The following is a 16,845-nucleotide window of genomic DNA, read 5'->3' as shown; positions in this document are numbered from 1 at the left end:
TGTGTGGAAATTTTAATAAGAATAAGAGAGAAGACATTTCAATTAAGAACTTGTTAGCTTCTGCAATAGGAAACACTGTAGTAGCTGAAGAGTCAACTTTTTCTTTTATTTAAGCAGTAAATACATACAACATATTACATACTATCACACTAGCCAACAATATCTCCATCACAATGTACTATCCCACAACTTAATAAAATTACACGAATCTGACCAACAAAAGCAAACAGAAACAGAAACTAAACCAAGATTATTAGTCTGAGAGGAGGCCATCCGCTGTAGCTACCAAATCTCAAATGATAGATCATAGATTTCTTCGCCACCACACCAACACGAAAGACATAGTTCCACCATCACAAACAGAGATGCACCTTCTTCATTCAGTATCACAGCATCATCCCATTCCCACTGGTGAAACTAAACTTTCAACATAAGTATAGACTCCAACAGAAAGAGATTCACCCGTGTTTCTAATCCGAGGATACCTAAAGGAGCCATCCTTTGCATTGTACACCACAAAAGTCGCACCACGGAACATGACCAGACCATTCTTCAGCACATACAATAACATTGTACGGTTATACTTCCAACCACCATCAGGGCAACAGGGCATCGTGACGACCTTAGTCCAATTCTCAATTCCCACGCTACTACCATCCAACATCCACACATCTGCACAAGTCAGATGAGTGCAGAGCAAGAACAACGACCCCTCAGACACTGCCAAAGATGAATGATCACCAAGCTTCACATAGCTTGGCATTTGCAGTGTCTCATACTCCTCCTCCTTCTCCAAATCAAGGGAGAGAATATTCCAATCGGATCTATACTTATAATCTGGATAAGTAAAATAATACAGCTTTCCATTTGCAAACGCAGCCCGCCCTGCCTTCACGTTACGACCATTTATATTCTTGATCCTTTTCCACTCATCATTCTTCAAACTATAAACTACTACTATCACATCAGACAAATCCGTAAAGTTATCGAAAAACCCCACCACTTTATAGTCATCACTTGATTTATCATAACCTAAATCATAATCAGGATAATAATCCTCAGCTATTTCCACGCCGAAATGAGGCAGCTTTTTGTAAGTTCTTGTACATGGGTTCCACAGAATCGTTTGTCTTTTACTTAACGTCATTAGTAGTAAACCATTACACGAACCTTCCACCTTAAATCCTTTTAATGAGTAAAGTGGAAGACTCAAATCGAATACTTGAGAAACAGATTCATACAGCATGGAACTAACCGAACATTGCTTAAGATTACCTGGACAGTTGAAAGCGATCATATCGTGGGCTGAATTTGGGGCTAATTTAGAGTTGTCGAGGTGGGCTTTGATGAAGCGTTGGCTGGAAATTAGGGCTCGCCATGATGTGCAGACGCATTTGAATTTCAAGAGGGATTTTACTGGGAGCCAGGTGAGAATTTCGATGATCACGTCGTTTGGGAGCTTGGGAATTGGAAGGAGCAGGAATTGGAATGGTGGCATCCATAGCACGATTTCGGTGTTGAGGGTTGTTTGGGATTGTGCCATGAACATGAACAAGGATTTGAATTTGGATGTAGGATTTGGTGGAGATAAAACTAAAAGAGTGTTCAAATATGGGAAATTCAGTCATGCGCGCCGAAAGTTAAGAGATCAGCTCATCTAAAAGGGAAGTCACGCTCTTAAATCCTACTCGCACATCTATCTATTATTTGTACTCCCTCCGTCCCAATAAAAGTGGTCACATTTTCATTTTGGGTTGTCCCATTAAAAGTGGTCACTTTCTAAAAATAGTAATATTAGTATTTAATTAAGCTCACTTAATTAAAATTAGGATTGTCTAATTAAATCCCATTTATTTACCTCTCTCACTCACCTCTCTCTCATTTCTCTCTCACTTATCATTCACCACACTCAACACCATCGACGCCGCCTCCTTCTTCCCCGGCGAAGAGCACCGCCGTCAGCCACGACCGCCGGCCACCCCTCGCGGCGTCGCCTGTCACCTTCTCGACTCTCTCTCTCTCTCGTCTCTCACCTCTTCTCCCTCAGAAAACACAACACTCTCGTCTCTCACCTTCTCAACTCCCTCTCTCATCTCTCACCTCGTCGGCGGCGAGGGTTTGCACTGGTTTGGCCATCGGAAGTCGACGAATCGGAGGGCGGCGCGGGTTAGCTCTTTGCCGCCGCCGCCGATTTGGGGCTAGGGCTTTTCCGCCGATTTGGGGCTAAGGCTTTGCCGCCGCCGTTGGCTGTTAGAAGTCGACGCCGCTCCAGTCAACGTCGTCTCTCCGCCGCTCCGCCTCTCCAGTCGGCGTTGCCTCTCTTCTCACGGGAGGAGCACTAGATCTCGTCTCAAAAACCACCGCCTCTCCGCCGCTCTGTAACTTCAGACGAAGTTGACATCTTCGTGGGATTTAAGATTTTGCTTCATTTTTTGTTTGAGATTTGCTTCATTTTTTGTTTGAGATTTGCTTCATTTTTTGAAGATTTTTGCAAGATTTGAGATGGTTTGCTTCATTTTTTGAAGATTTTCGTGGGATGGTTTTCTTCATTTTTTGAAGATTTTTGCAAGATTTGAGATGATTTGTGCTGATTTTTTGTTAAATTGATTTGGCTAAAAAAACCCCTCATTTTTGTGGATGATTTCTGCCATCGCCGGAAGTCTGATTTGGGGATGATTTCAGGCGGCTGGTTCGACGGCAGATAGAGGACGGCGAGGGCCGACCGCCGGCGCCGGCGCCACTGTCACCGTCGCCCAAATGCAGTGAGAGGAAGAAGAAGTTTTAATTAAATCCTTAATTTTGGTAGACCACAATTAATTAAACATAACTATCTCCTTCTTAATCTTCGTGCCCAAAAAAAAGTGGCCACTTTTATTGGGACGGATGGAGTAATAGATTACATATTCAAGGATTCCCCTTCATTCAAGATCTTATGTAGCACATCCTCTACTTTCTATTCTAATTTATCTTAAATCCTCATTTAATCATTTTAATCTATACATTCTCTCATCCCACATTGAATTTATAGTAGTCAATGACTACTAGAGATCACATATAAAACGATTAGATATAATGTGTTTTTCTCCATCCCTCAATTATTTTGCACCTTCAATTAAATTTGGTCGATTAAATTAGTTGGCCAAATAAATAGTTTTATTTTTATTGAAAATTTTGTTTTGATCAATTATTAAAACGTCAATGCTAATTGGCTAAGTAATTGATTTTTTTAATTAGAAAATATTTAAGTTCACAAAATTGTAAGTTGACGTAATTTGAAGAATTGTAGAATTGCATTTCTCCATAGATTTTTATAAGTTTTGAAACATAAATTTTTAAACTGATGTATCCTCTTAGAAAAAATTGTTATGATTATATGATTTTCTCTATTTTTAATTTATTCATCGTAAGTCCTCATTTTAATTATTTTTATTCAATCTCACATCAAATTTATAGCAGTCTATGCCTACTAGAGAACATATATAAAATGATTAGATACAATGTGTATTTTCCCATATTTCAAGTATTTGCACCTCCAAATAAATTTGATCAATTCATTAGTTGACTAAATAAATAGTTTTATTCTCTAAAAAAAATACTCCTCCGTCCCGCGAGTCTTGACACGTTTGGGTTCGGCACGGAAATTAAGGAGTTGTAGATTAGTGTTTTAAGTGTGTAATTAATAAAGTATAAAATTGATAAAGTAGGAGAGAGAATGTAATAAAAGTGATAAAGTAGAAGAGATAATATAATAGAGGTGATAAAGTAGAAGAGAGAAGGTAATAATTATTACTCCCTCCGTCCGCCAAGATTATGACAATTTGCTTGGGCACGAGATTTAATAAAATTGGTGATGATTTTGATATAGTGGAGAAAGGGTCCCACCACTTTATGAGATGAGTGGTTGAGATTGAATTTTGAGTGGTTTTTTTGTAAATAAAGAGTGTTAGTAAGGATAAAATATTAAAGAGGATGGTGGGACCATTGCCATAAAAGGAAAGTGACATAATCTTGGCGGACGCCCAATATAGTAATTGTGACATAATCTTGGCGGACGGAGGGAGTACCAAAAAAGGAAACATGTCAAGATTCGTGGGACGGAGGGAGTAGTTTTATTTTTACTAAAAAAATTATTTTGACCAATTATTAAGATGTCAATGCTAATTAGCTAAGTAAATGACTTGAAAAAATATAGAATTGCATTTCTCCGTATGCTAAATATTTGAGCAAATAATTAGAAGAAAATATTTGAAAGATTATTAGAATTATGAAACATAAACTTTTAAACTGATAGTATAAGATAAAATCAATGTACTTCTCTTAGAAAAAATTAACATGTATGATTATACGATTTTCTCTATTCCTTATTTTTAATCATTTTTATCCATATATTCTCCAATACCACGTCAAATTTATAGTAGTCTATCATTATTAGAGAACATATATAAAAGGAGTAGATATAATATGTATTTTCCCATCCTTGAATTATTTTGCACCTCCAATTAAATTGGTCAATTAATTAGTTGGTCAAATAAATAATTTTATTTTTATTGAAAATAATATTTTGATCTATTATTAAGATGTCTAGCTAAGTAAATGATTTAATTTTAACTAGCATTTGCACCTCGTGCAATGAACGAAAAAATATTTTAAATTTTTATATTTATATTAAATTAATACTAATTTAATTATCATACTTATAAATATAATAAAAATTTAATTTTAATTGAATATATTTCAATTAAATATTGATTGAATAAAAAAATAAAGAAGAACTCACAATTATAAATTTTGATATTATGAAATGTAAAAAAAGACAAGAAAAACTAAAATCTAATAAAAAATAATTAAAAAATAAATTTATTTAAAAAATTTATACAAAATGATGTTTAGAAGTAGTTATGGTATTTTAAACTCCAAATAAGATGATACACATAATCATGTTATGGCTTTTCAAGCTCCATACAAGATGATATTTAAAAGTTAGTTATGATCTTATAAGCTTCAGATTGTATAATCTCACAAATGGTCTTTCAAGCTCCTAATGAAAATAATGTTTAGAAGTAAGTTATGATATTTAAAGTATCAAATAGTGATGTTCAAACGATTGACGCATAAAAGTCATATATATTATTTTAGGGTCCAGACGAGATAATCCTCAAACGTTTGGCGTTCAAAAGTTAAATATTGTCTTTCGAGTTCTTGATGATCATTTGGTCTTATAGAGTTGAGATGAGGTGATGCTTATATGTCATATGAGATCTTAAATTAATTTTTATCCATCAATATAAAAATATTGTACAAAATTTATATAAGAGAGTATTTTTATTATTCTAGCAAAAAATGAAAATTTAATTGACGAATATAGTTGAAATTAATATAACGTAAACATTACATCAAGTTAAATTAATTAAAAATAATATAAAGATCAAAATCAAAATTTAAATTCCCGTCGAATTTCGACGGGTTATACACTAGTTTCGATCATTCCGATTGGTCTCAAAATATACTCTATTTTGTTTCAGGTAAATATTCGATTTTGTTCCATCATATTAGCGTTTTAACAAAAATGTTTTAACTTAGAGCACCCGCATCGCGGGTACTCGAGGAGGTCCTCGAGGAGACCATCTGCGTCGAGGAGGGCGATGCGGCGAGGAGCTCCTCGAGTTATCGAGTATCCTCGATAGGCCGGTGGAGATGGCGCGTGCAATGCACGCGCCCAATTTAAAAAAAAATTATGAAAAATTCGAAAATTCGAATTTATATATATTCTTTTGACTGCAGCTCCTCGGTCTCCGCACCTTTGACCGACCGTTTGAATTTTTTTTTTTTTTCTCCTTCTTCTCTTCTTTAAAACAACCCATCTTCTCTTCTTCTTCTCCACACCTATTCTCCTTCTTTCTTCTTCCTTCTTCTCTTCACACCTCTTCTTCTCCTACAATTTTCTCCGTCATGGATCCACACAACCCTTTCTACGATCCAAATTGGTGCCCTGATCTCTCCTCCGATTATCATCCCGATATGGGAGGAATCAACTTGGAGGAGAGCCCGCCCGAGGAGGAACCGGTGAGTGCTCAGCAGAGTGTCTCCCCACCAAAAAAAGGCGGCCGGAGGAAGGAAAAGGCCACCAAAATGAAGCACGACAAACCAAAAGTTTACCGTCATACTTACCTTCCACAGCATACGAATCTCATCGTCCAAATTTGGGCGGAGGAGACCAACGACTCGATCCGTGGGACGGATCAGAAGGGAGAGGCATATTGGGGCCGGATCCACGAACGTGTGAACCCCATCCTCGGCGTCGACCTCGGCATCAAGCAACTTCAAGGCCACTGGTCCCGGGTGAGCGCGGATGTGCGTCTCTGGGAAGCTGTTTGGGTGGAGACGCGTGATTTATGCTTAATTGTTCTAATTTTAGGGGTTTGCATGTGCATATTTTAAATTAAATCTTCTGGAAATTGGTGCGTTTTATGGTTTGTTAGATGCTTTGCAGGAGATTTAGGTTTATAGATGGAAGAATGCAATTTTGGAGATTTTTGGGCTAAAAATGGTATTTTTAGCAGACATCAACATAGCAGAGCTAAGTGCCAACTGCCAGCGCTGATCATTTTCAACTCAGCTCATAACTGCCAGCGCTGACCATTTTCAGCTCCGCCCATTCTTGCCAGCGCTGACCATTTTCAGCTCCACCCATTCTTGTCAGCGCTGGCCATTTTCAACTCAGCTCATAACTGCCAGCGCTGACCATTTTCAGCTCCACCCATTCTTGTCAGCGCTGGCCATTTTCAACTCAGCTCATAACTGCCAGCGCTGACCATTTTCAGCTCCACCCATTCTTGTCAGCGCTGGCCATTTTCAACTCAGCTCATAACTGCCAGCGCTGACCATTTTCAGCTCCACCCATTCTTGTCAGCGCTGGCCATTTTCAACTCAGCTCATAACTGCCAGCGCTGACCATTTTCAGCTCCGCCCATAAATGCCAGCGCTGACTACTTTCCAGCTCCGCCTATTTCGCCAACGCTGACTACCTTTCCCAAGCATAATCATAGGAGTTCACTTTCCAGAGCTATGTTTATTCTTTCTAGCTCCGCATATTCTTGCCAGCACCATTACTTTCCAGCTATGTTTATTCTTGCCAGCACCGATTACTTTCTAGCTATGCTTATTCTCATCAGAGCTAGGTCTATAAATAGGGTTTCATTTCTATTGTAAAATCATCTATCTTTTGCTATAGTTTTAGACTCCATCTTTGAGATCTCTTGGCATCCGAAATTGAGAATTTATTGCTTTCATAGTTCTTTTTCATAGTATTGAAAATTCATTGTTTTTAGTTAGTTTTCGATTAAGTTAAGTTTTTAGTTATTTATTGGATTGTGATTGCGTGACACAATTACACGTTCAAGACATTTACGGTATTTCGTATTTCAATTCAATTTATTTTCGTTTAATCATGTTTATGTTTTCTTTTTAATTATGCAATTTAAATTATGCACTTTAGTTTCATGCCTAGATTAGTTTTATTTTTAATTTACAAGTACTTAATTTCTTAAGTTAGATTTTATTTAAGTTGTTTAATTCTGCCTAGGGTTAATAATTTAATTCGCCTAGTAATTTTACAATTTGGTTTTAATTCAGTTTTAAGTTTCAGTTCTAGATTAATAATCAAACTCTTTACTGCTTTCTTTTATTACTTTTTCCACGATACTACTAGAAGCCTTTTAAGACTTTCCTTGAGAGATGACACTGGGTCAACTTACCATCACTAGAATGTCCTTGTTCTATTGCAAGTCAAACTAGAGGTGTTCTAGGTTGAGTCAACGCGCAACAATTGGCCGTTCGGTCATTCGGATGATATGATTCGTGAAAAGGCCCAAACCATCTTCAAGGCTAGAAGCCCAACCAATGCCTCCTTCAATTTCTGGAACGCGTGGAGAGTTCTCCGGAACAATCCCAAGTTCAAGTCGATGTACCTCCTTGGAGACGTGCATGCCTCCAAGAGGACAAAGACTACGGAAGAGGGCGGCTTCACCACCTCGGCGTCGGGCGAGGAGATCTCTTCTGCTCGGCCCATTGGCAACAAGGCGGCGAAGGCGGCGGCCAAGGCGGCGAAGGCGGCAGAGAAAGGGAAAGGGAAGGCAGCAGCGTCGCATACGAGCTCGGATCCTCCACCAGAAATTGTGGAGAGGTTGGATAGGAACGACGCGCAGATGAGGGCATTCACCGCCCAGTACCAGCGGAGGAACGATATCCGGGAGAGGGAGCTCGATATGCAGCTCCTGAACACGGATACGACGAACATGACGGACGCACAACGTGCATTGCACGCGTCCATGGTCGCCGACGTGCTCAGGCGTCGTGGTCTATCCTAGGCTTTTAATTATGTGATTTTAATGATGTTTTAGGTTTTTTAAATTTTTATGTATTTTTTTTTATGTTTTAAATAGGTTTTTTAAATTTTTATGTATTTTTTTTATGTTTTAAATAGGTTTTTTAAATTTTATGTTTAATCCAGTATTTAAATATGCAATTTAAATTATGCAATAAAATTTAAATGAAAAACATAAAATCAAAACTAATATTATCAAGGAGGCTATCAAGGAACCCCAATGCAGCACTACCTACTCAATAACACAAACACTATCAAGTAGGCTATCAAGGAGGCTATCAAGGAGGTCCCAATGCGGATGCTCTTAAGGATAAGTACATACGAGTACCCATCGTTTCAGAGTTTAGTTATTTATGTCCCGAAAAAAAATTCCGACATCTGAAAACTAACGTGGAATGTCGGAATTCCACATTCGCAACTTAAGGATAAGTACATACGAGTACCCATTTCGATATTTATTGGCTTATAGAATGAGTTAAGGTGCAAATAGGCTCCTGTAGTATAAGCCCTTATAGCGTATTGCTCTCTACACTCACTGTGTGTGCAAATTAGCCCCCAAAGTTCAAAAAATCGTACATTTAAACCCTCATGTCCTAATGCCGTAAACGTTAGTCAATTTTTTTTAATTCGTATTGTGGGGCCCACCTCTAACGATTTGCAACGACCTTTTAATTTGGGCATGATTCAAAAACGTAGAACCCTAATTTGCAATTAGGGCTTACGAATTTGAGAGAAATAGAGGAAATTTCTTTGCATTATAGTAGGGCTTCTCCTTCTTCATAGTAGTTGACCTCTTACCATGAGTTTGAATTCATGTTGTGCATCTATCTTCCCAAGGAGTCAGCGGCAGAGGGAGAACGAGTATGAGGGTAATTCAAAGTATTGTTTTTGCGTGATTGAAGGTCAAAGGTTGAAAGCCCCGAGAATCACGTCATTGACAAAAGACAACTCAGGGAGAAGGTTCTATAGTTGTAGAAATTGGAAGGTAATCTTCTTTTTCATATGTTACTCCCTCCGTCCCGCTCCAAATGTCTCATTACTTTTGGGCACGGAGATTAAGAACTGTGTATAAAGTAGATAAAGTGGGTTAGTGGAAATTGTTTAAATATTAAGTATTGAGAGAGAGTGTATTGCCAAAAAAGGTATGAGACATTTGGAGTGAGACGTCTCATTATGGAAAGTGGGACATTTGGAGCGGGATGGAGGGAATATTTGTTTGTGGCTGCTCCTTCTCTTTTAAGACTTGTTTTTTTTTTTTTTTAGTCTAAAAATTGTAGATTTTTCGAATGACACGATGAACCGATGTGTGAGAGAGCTAGGGAAGTTATAAATGAGTTGAAGAATGAAAATGTGAAGCTCACAAATATGCATCTGCAATCAGCCACTCCCATTGATGTTGAAGCTGAAATTGGTCTATTTTGGTATATGATTGAAGATTTGAAAGAAGAATCAAAGAGAGCTAGAAGGAAAAATAGATTTGTATGAATACTAACCTTGAATCGCGAGTATTCTTGCAATGGTTCGTTGTTGAACCTGTTATCCTTCTTCGTCTTCCCATAAAACCTTGTTTCTTCTTCGCGTCGTCGCCTTCGAAAGGTCAGATTAGGGGAGGTTTCGAATGCTTGGCGACTGTTGGAATGCAAGGTGGTGGGAAACCCGCGTAAATATTACAAGTGGGCCCCACAATTCGAATTTAAATAAAAAAATTGACTAACGTTGACTTATTCGAATTTAAATGTACGATTTTTCAAATTTTGGGGGCTAATTTGCACACACAGTGAGCATGAAGAGCAATACGCTATAAGGACTTATACTACAGGGGCCTATCTGCACCTTAACCCTTATAGAATTTATTAATTTAATAAGTATTATTTTAAAGAGATTTTAATATAGTTGTAGAATAAAATTGACCAAATTGCTAATAAAAAATTAAATATAATAATTATATATATACATATTATTTTTTTCATAAAATAACATTAATTACACGTACAACATAGCCTATTTAAGACAATTTGTGAAAAGATTGTTGTTTTAGTTGTCCCCCAAATTTAATTTGGATTCTATGTTGACTAGTGTTGCATTGCTTTTGCCACACCTTCCAATTGAGATGCTTATCGATATGTATAATATATAAAAGAAGAATTTTATACCGTTAAATTTTTCTCTCCTCTTAATTTTTTTCATCGAATTATCTCTTTCTTTTATATAATTCTTTTTAGAAATCGTTAACTTCGATTCATGAAAAAGTATACAAAATGAATGTTAAATTAAAGATTACGAGAAGGTCTTCAATTCGATGTAAAAATTAAAAGAAAAAAATTGAAAAGAATAAGTTATTATCGTTTAAAGTGTTAAAAACAAATTTTATTCTCTCTCATTTATCTCTAGTGTTGAACATCACTATTTTCCCATTTTGTTTTCTTTTGTTGGTGAAAAAATAAGTAGTTGTCACTTTTTATACTTTCAGAAAAGTTTACATGATTATTTAATTATAATTATTTTAAATTCAAATAATTTTTAATTTCTAATAATTTTTTTATGTAATTAAGGAAAAAGAAATTGTGTCAATTTTAATATGAATTTGTAAAAAACATTAGTTATATTTAAATTAGCATTTAAAATATAATACGTATAAATTTATTAAATTATGTGTACAAATTATTTACTTACTTATATAAACATATTTGTTGTTATATTTTTCTTTTCATATTATTCAGATTTTTCGTAATTTTTTAATTAGTTTGGACTATTTAAATATGAACTTTTTAATAATAATAATAATAATATAGTTTGGACTTTTAAAAGCCCAAAATTATTATATTAAATGACAACTATTAATTTTTGGGGTTAATTGCATATAAATTACTGAACTTTCAACAAATTCTCATTTTGCACATGAACTTTAAAATCTTTATTAAAATTACTCAACTATTAATTTATTCTCATTTTTCATATTTGCTTATTTTTCATTGAGGTGACATGGCATAAATATACTCGTTTGGCATGAATATGCTTGCGTAGCATAAATATGATCGTGTGGAAAAATAGAATTGACATTGTAATGTATAGTTGGATGAAAACAACGTCATTTCAAACCCAAAATTTGGTCGGAAAATAAACAAATATGCAAAATGAGAAGAAATTAATAGTTGAGTAATTTAAATAAAGATTTTAAAGTTCATGTGCAAAATGAGAATTTGTTGAAAGTTCCCTAATTTTTATTATATCGATGATTTAGTGTAATTTGCTTAAAATGAGATTGACTTAAATTATTTGCTTTACAATCTATAAATTCAATTATTATTATTATACGTATTTAATTATTATTACACAATACTCATTAAATGTAATATTATACTCTAAATTGATAATATTGTTATTATACATTATTTTAAATCAAATACTAATATTTAAATTAACATAATTTTTTTGATACCTTTTTATCTAACTCATAAATAATGACATTTTATCATTCTTACATAATTTAAAATTTTATAAATAATAAAATATATTGTAGCTTGTGCATCGCATGAGAGGGCGTACTAGCACGAAATGCATGTATTATCTAGGCATGTCAATCGGTTCGGGTTCGGATACCCAAACCAAAAAGTTCGATTACCCGAAACCAATTTTCGCCCATTTCAATAATCGTTCCCGAATCGATTTGGGCGTTCGGTTATCCAATAACTGGTTCGGTCAATCAATTCAGTTATTTGGGTATGCAAACACTCATTTAAAAAATAAAATTCACATAAATTGTTAGTTGGAGGAATCAAACCAAAGTCCCCAACAAATACAATGAGCAACTTATCCACTAAACCATGACTCATTTTTGTTCTTTTAATACAACATAATTTTATTTTAACTAAATATCAATTTTTTAAAAAAAATAATTATTATAAAATACACACACACACATATATATATATATATATATATATATTGAATTATTAATTAAATAAAAATAAGTTATTCGGTTAATCCAAATCGGTTATCGGGTTAACCGATAATTTTTGAAAATCTAATAATCGAAACAAATTCAATAATCGAAAAAATCGATTATTGGATAACCAAATCCGAATGGTTTGGTTCGATTATTGGATTATCCAATCCTGATATCCATTTAGATGATATTAGCTTTCTTTCGATGAAATTGGTTGAAATAAATTCACATATACTATAACTTATCTTCTAATGTTTTACTCATCAAGTTGATGTTGATTGTTTTGATTCTTAATGCAAGTGTAGATAGGGATGGCAATTGGCCGGATCTGGACCGGATCTCATCAATACCAGATTCAGATCCGTTTTAATTTATGGGATCCAGATTCGCCCCAAATCCAATGGATCTGAAAATTTGGGATCCAGATCCAGATCCGTCAGATCCACGGGTCCACAGGTCTAGATCCATGGATCTACTATTTTTAAATTAAATTAAAAAAAAAGTCACAAAATCAACAATATCTAGTTTCCATCATAAAAAAATATTGCACAAAACATATTCATGCAATACAAAGTCTCAAGATAGAAAAATAAGTCACTAAAAATTTAAAATAAACAAATCTCAATGCTCAAGTCAATGATAGAAAGTCTTCCAAATTAAATTTCGTAAGAAAAAAAGTCTCCATAGTGTATTGTTTTTAATTTTAAATATATTTAATAATAATAATAAAATAAATATAAAATATATATAATAAATAAAACGGATTCACGGGTCGGATCTGGGTCGGATTAAGATCTAAAATTTCAATATTCAGATCCAGATCCGTTTTAAAAATTGAGATCCAGATTTGTCGGGTCCAAAAAATTGAGATCCAAACCCTTAAAAACGGATCTGAATCCACATATTTGGGCCTGGTCGAAGATCCACTGTAATCCCTAAGTGTAGAGAGAATGTTTTGTGAAATAGAATGAGCGATCAATTTTTTTAAAAAAAATGATTGTTTAGTCATTTTGATTGAGAAAAATATTGTTCTAATTTTAATACTCCCTCTGTCACCCAAATAATTTCCTATATTTTCTTTTTGAGACGTCCCCAAATAACTTCCTATCAATTTTGGGACATTACCCTACCACTAATAATACTTTATTTATTCTTAGTTTTCAACATTTCACCATTTTTCAATATTAATTATAATACATTTTCACCACTTTTAATATTAATTGTAACATTTTTTCGCTTTTATCAATACACTTAACAACTTTTTTTTAAAATTCATATCGTCCCCTATTAGAAAGTTATTTAGGGGGACTGAGAGGGAGTATTAAATATGTTCTATATTTATATTTATGTAAACATTTGTCGTACCCTAAATATAAATTTCTGGATCCGCCACTGTTCATATCTCTGTTGGATTTTTATGTGTACAAAACTGGGAAATGGACGAAGATTATGAGTTAATCTTTTATAGTTTCCTTTGATGTGGGAGTAGTAAACATATTTCAAAAAATTGTTCTCTTATGTACGGACAAAGTCCTGCGGCCTTCTCATCTGAGAAGCCATCACTTGAAATGGTAAATCAAAATGCTAACAATGCCAGATTTTTTTGGACTCATCTTCTTGTCATACATCCCCCAACAGCCGTGTTTTTATCAAAACTCCCATTAAATCATATCTATATAGTCTTAGGTTGGCTAAAATGAAACAAGATCGAAATGGCTAAACTTTTCTTGAAGTTTCTTCATTGTTTTCGTCTTAGTAGTTATCAACGCCTGTCTCCGTTGTAAACATCAACCTATTTTTCACTTGTATTTTCAGACACCAAGTTTAACCATCGCTCATTCATTTAGTCCTATAAAAAACACACCATACATAATCAACAACTTGTTAAGACATCGGTGCAGTGCAGCCTCCCTTTATCAATGTCAACAGGGATTTCTGGAGATCACTTTTGCTCCTTTCAGGTAATAAACAAGCCTAGTTCTTGCAAAAAAAAAACAATGCTTCTTGAATCCATTTCGTGGTGTCCTAACCTCGGTGTTTCTCAGGCGTGCAAAGCTTCTGCAGATTACGAACAACTTAAGGAAGATGATCTATATCTTGACACTGCTTCTCCTCCATTTCAGACTTATGGTGAGGAAACAAGAAAAAGTTCAAGTCCAAATTCACAACAGAATGAAGTGAAATCCTATGCATTTCCCTCTGCATCTCTCGAGATTCTGAGGAACAACTACACAAGCAAGCTGGGCAAAGTGAATGGCAAAAGGCTACACGGGCTGAGCTCCGAGAGGGCACAACACTCGCCTCCGTTGTCAACTAATGACATCATCGAGCTGGCTGCATTGAATTTCATCAAATCCAACGCGAATGCCATAGGTGAACTCTCTGCCCTCAGCCACCCTTATGCTAGTGCCTTTTTAGGCGAGCACGTTGAAGACGTTCAACTGCTGCAGGATCTTCTGTCATGTGCTGAGAAAGTGAGCAATCAGCAATATGTTGCTGCAGGGAGGCTTCTTTCACTTTGCCATAACCCAGGCTTTAGCAAAGCAAATGTGATAAAGCGATTGGTGTACTATTTTGCTGAGGCTCTCCGTGACAAGATTGCTCGAGAAACTGGGAGTTTCAGTGCAGAAACTATGATCAATAGAATGAATCCCATAGCCTCAGCTTCAGGTTTAGCAGCATTTCACCAGAAACTGCCTCCTAATCAGGTTACTCAGTTTGCTGGGATTCAAGAACTGGTTGATCATGTCTCGTCTTGCAAAAAGGTCCACATCATCGATCTTGAGATGCGTTGTGGGCTCCAGCACGTGATCTTGATGCAAGCTCTTGCAGCCAGGCAAGAATCCCCCCTCAAAAGTTACAAGATAACTGCTGTGGTGGTGAGCTCGAGCCTCATGGCCGAGGAGGCTGCAGGCGTTCGTCTCAGAATTTTGGCTAAGTCATTGAACTTGAGCTTCTCCTTCAATGTGATCAAGCTTGATGACATGATGAATCTTCAAAAGAAGCGTGATTGTGATGAGAAAATCATAGTCTATGCATCAAACGCGTTGAAGTTCATGATTGTGAATCCAAACCAGCTAGAATCTCTCATGGGATTCATCAGGAACATCAATCCCTGTGTGATGCTTGTCTGTGAACCCGAGGGCAATGTGAACTCCCCGGTGTTTGTGAACCGTTTCGTGGAGGCCCTTTTCTACTATGGTGCTTACTTTGATTGTGTGGCAGACTGCTTGAAGAATGCTGCGTTGGACAGGGAGTTTGTCGAGGCAAATCTGTTTAGCCCTTCGTTGAGAATTACTGTGGGAGCTGAGGGAGAGGAGAGGAGGTCTAGAATTGTGGGGATTAATGTTTGGAGGGCTTTTTTTGCAAAGTTTGGAATGGTGGAAAAGGAGTTGAGCTCATTAGCACTTGATCATGCCAAATTGAGCCTTAAAATGTTTGATTGTCGCGATTCTTGCACGCTTGGTTTGAATGGGAACAGCCTCATTGTTCAATGGAAAGGAACACCTATATGTTCATTGTCTGCATGGAGGTTTCACAAGATCAGAGTTTAGTTTGATATTTCTGTGGTTTTTTTTGGTTTCTTTCTGTATAGATCTGTTTAAGTTGCTGTTTCTGAACTATGTGTACATAAATGGGACATGCATGTTACATGTATTATTTTGAAATCTACTATTTGCAAGATATTTGATCATAAATCTGTTGTAGCTTAGAGATTCATACTACATTTCTCTACATCTTTTTATAATTGCTGATCTTACATGTTTCTCAGTTTATGTACATACAAATCTGTCTGCAATAGCTAGCTCTGTTTCTTTGGAGTTTGCAGTTATTACGGTTACTTTTTTAAACTTTTCATGATTTCATCTTATTAGATTAACCCCCTTGGTTTCTGTTCCTTATGAGAGAGAGAGGCTATTTTTCTGCTCCTCTGTTCAACTCAGAGTGATAAAAAAATGCACATGCTTAGAAGGTTTGCTTCAGGAATTTATGAAAATAGTATGTTCTTTTTTTTGTGTTTGTTACTATATTCATCCTATAATGGTCCTTTTTGCAATTAAAAAATATAAAAGTGAACAAAATTGTCTTTTTGTGCTTTGAAGTTTCTTGAAAAGAGAAGTTTAATCATGATCCTCAGTGAATTGAAACTGGTTTAATCTAGGATAAAAATTTGGGTGTAACATGCTGCACCATGCAATATGATCGATTCATGACATGGGGCTTTGATTCGAACTTTTTACATCATTATATTATATGATGCAACATGTTGCATCTAAAACCACCTCTTAATCTAATTACCATGTGTACGGATTTAGGATTTAATCTTTGAAGTGGTTTTGGGTACAATCGGATGTATCGTACAATCGAATTGCACCATCGCTTAAACCTTGACCTGCACTCTAATTTGAACCCGTATCTTTACCCATATCGTATAAATAACACTATTTTAGATGCAGGTCAACCCGATTATATGATAACACCTGATTGTACTCAAGTTTTTGTGTTAATTTTTTCA

General features: G+C 35.6%; 3 protein-coding genes across 3 annotated transcripts; 2 read left to right on the top strand and 1 right to left on the bottom strand.

Moving 5' to 3' along the window:
• Positions 1–81: 81 nt before the first annotated feature.
• Positions 82–1,653, bottom strand: LOC131024214 (F-box/kelch-repeat protein At3g23880-like). The gene has a single exon (XM_057953723.1). The coding sequence runs from the start codon at positions 1,547–1,549 to the stop codon at positions 395–397; it is 1,155 nt and encodes a 384-aa protein (XP_057809706.1). The 5' UTR covers positions 1,550–1,653; the 3' UTR covers positions 82–394.
• A 6,196-nt stretch (positions 1,654–7,849) lies between these two features.
• LOC131024212 (uncharacterized) lies at positions 7,850–8,662 on the top strand. The gene is made up of 2 exons (XM_057953721.1): positions 7,850–8,441; positions 8,483–8,662. Exon 1 carries the CDS (start codon positions 7,851–7,853, stop codon positions 8,364–8,366), a length of 516 nt encoding a protein of 171 aa, XP_057809704.1. The 5' UTR covers position 7,850; the 3' UTR covers positions 8,367–8,441; positions 8,483–8,662.
• Positions 8,663–14,326: 5,664 nt separating this feature from the next.
• LOC131025701 (DELLA protein RGL1-like) lies at positions 14,327–15,883 on the top strand. The gene has a single exon (XM_057955491.1). It carries the CDS (start codon positions 14,327–14,329, stop codon positions 15,881–15,883), a length of 1,557 nt encoding a protein of 518 aa, XP_057811474.1.
• Positions 15,884–16,845: the final 962 nt, after the last annotated feature.

The sequence above is a fragment of the Salvia miltiorrhiza genome, chromosome 5 (genome assembly GCF_028751815.1).
Source record: "Salvia miltiorrhiza cultivar Shanhuang (shh) chromosome 5, IMPLAD_Smil_shh, whole genome shotgun sequence".
Classification (NCBI taxonomy): domain Eukaryota; kingdom Viridiplantae; phylum Streptophyta; class Magnoliopsida; order Lamiales; family Lamiaceae; genus Salvia; species Salvia miltiorrhiza.
Note: the sequence above shows the minus strand (reverse complement) of the source record. Positions and strands in the feature narration are given on the sequence as shown.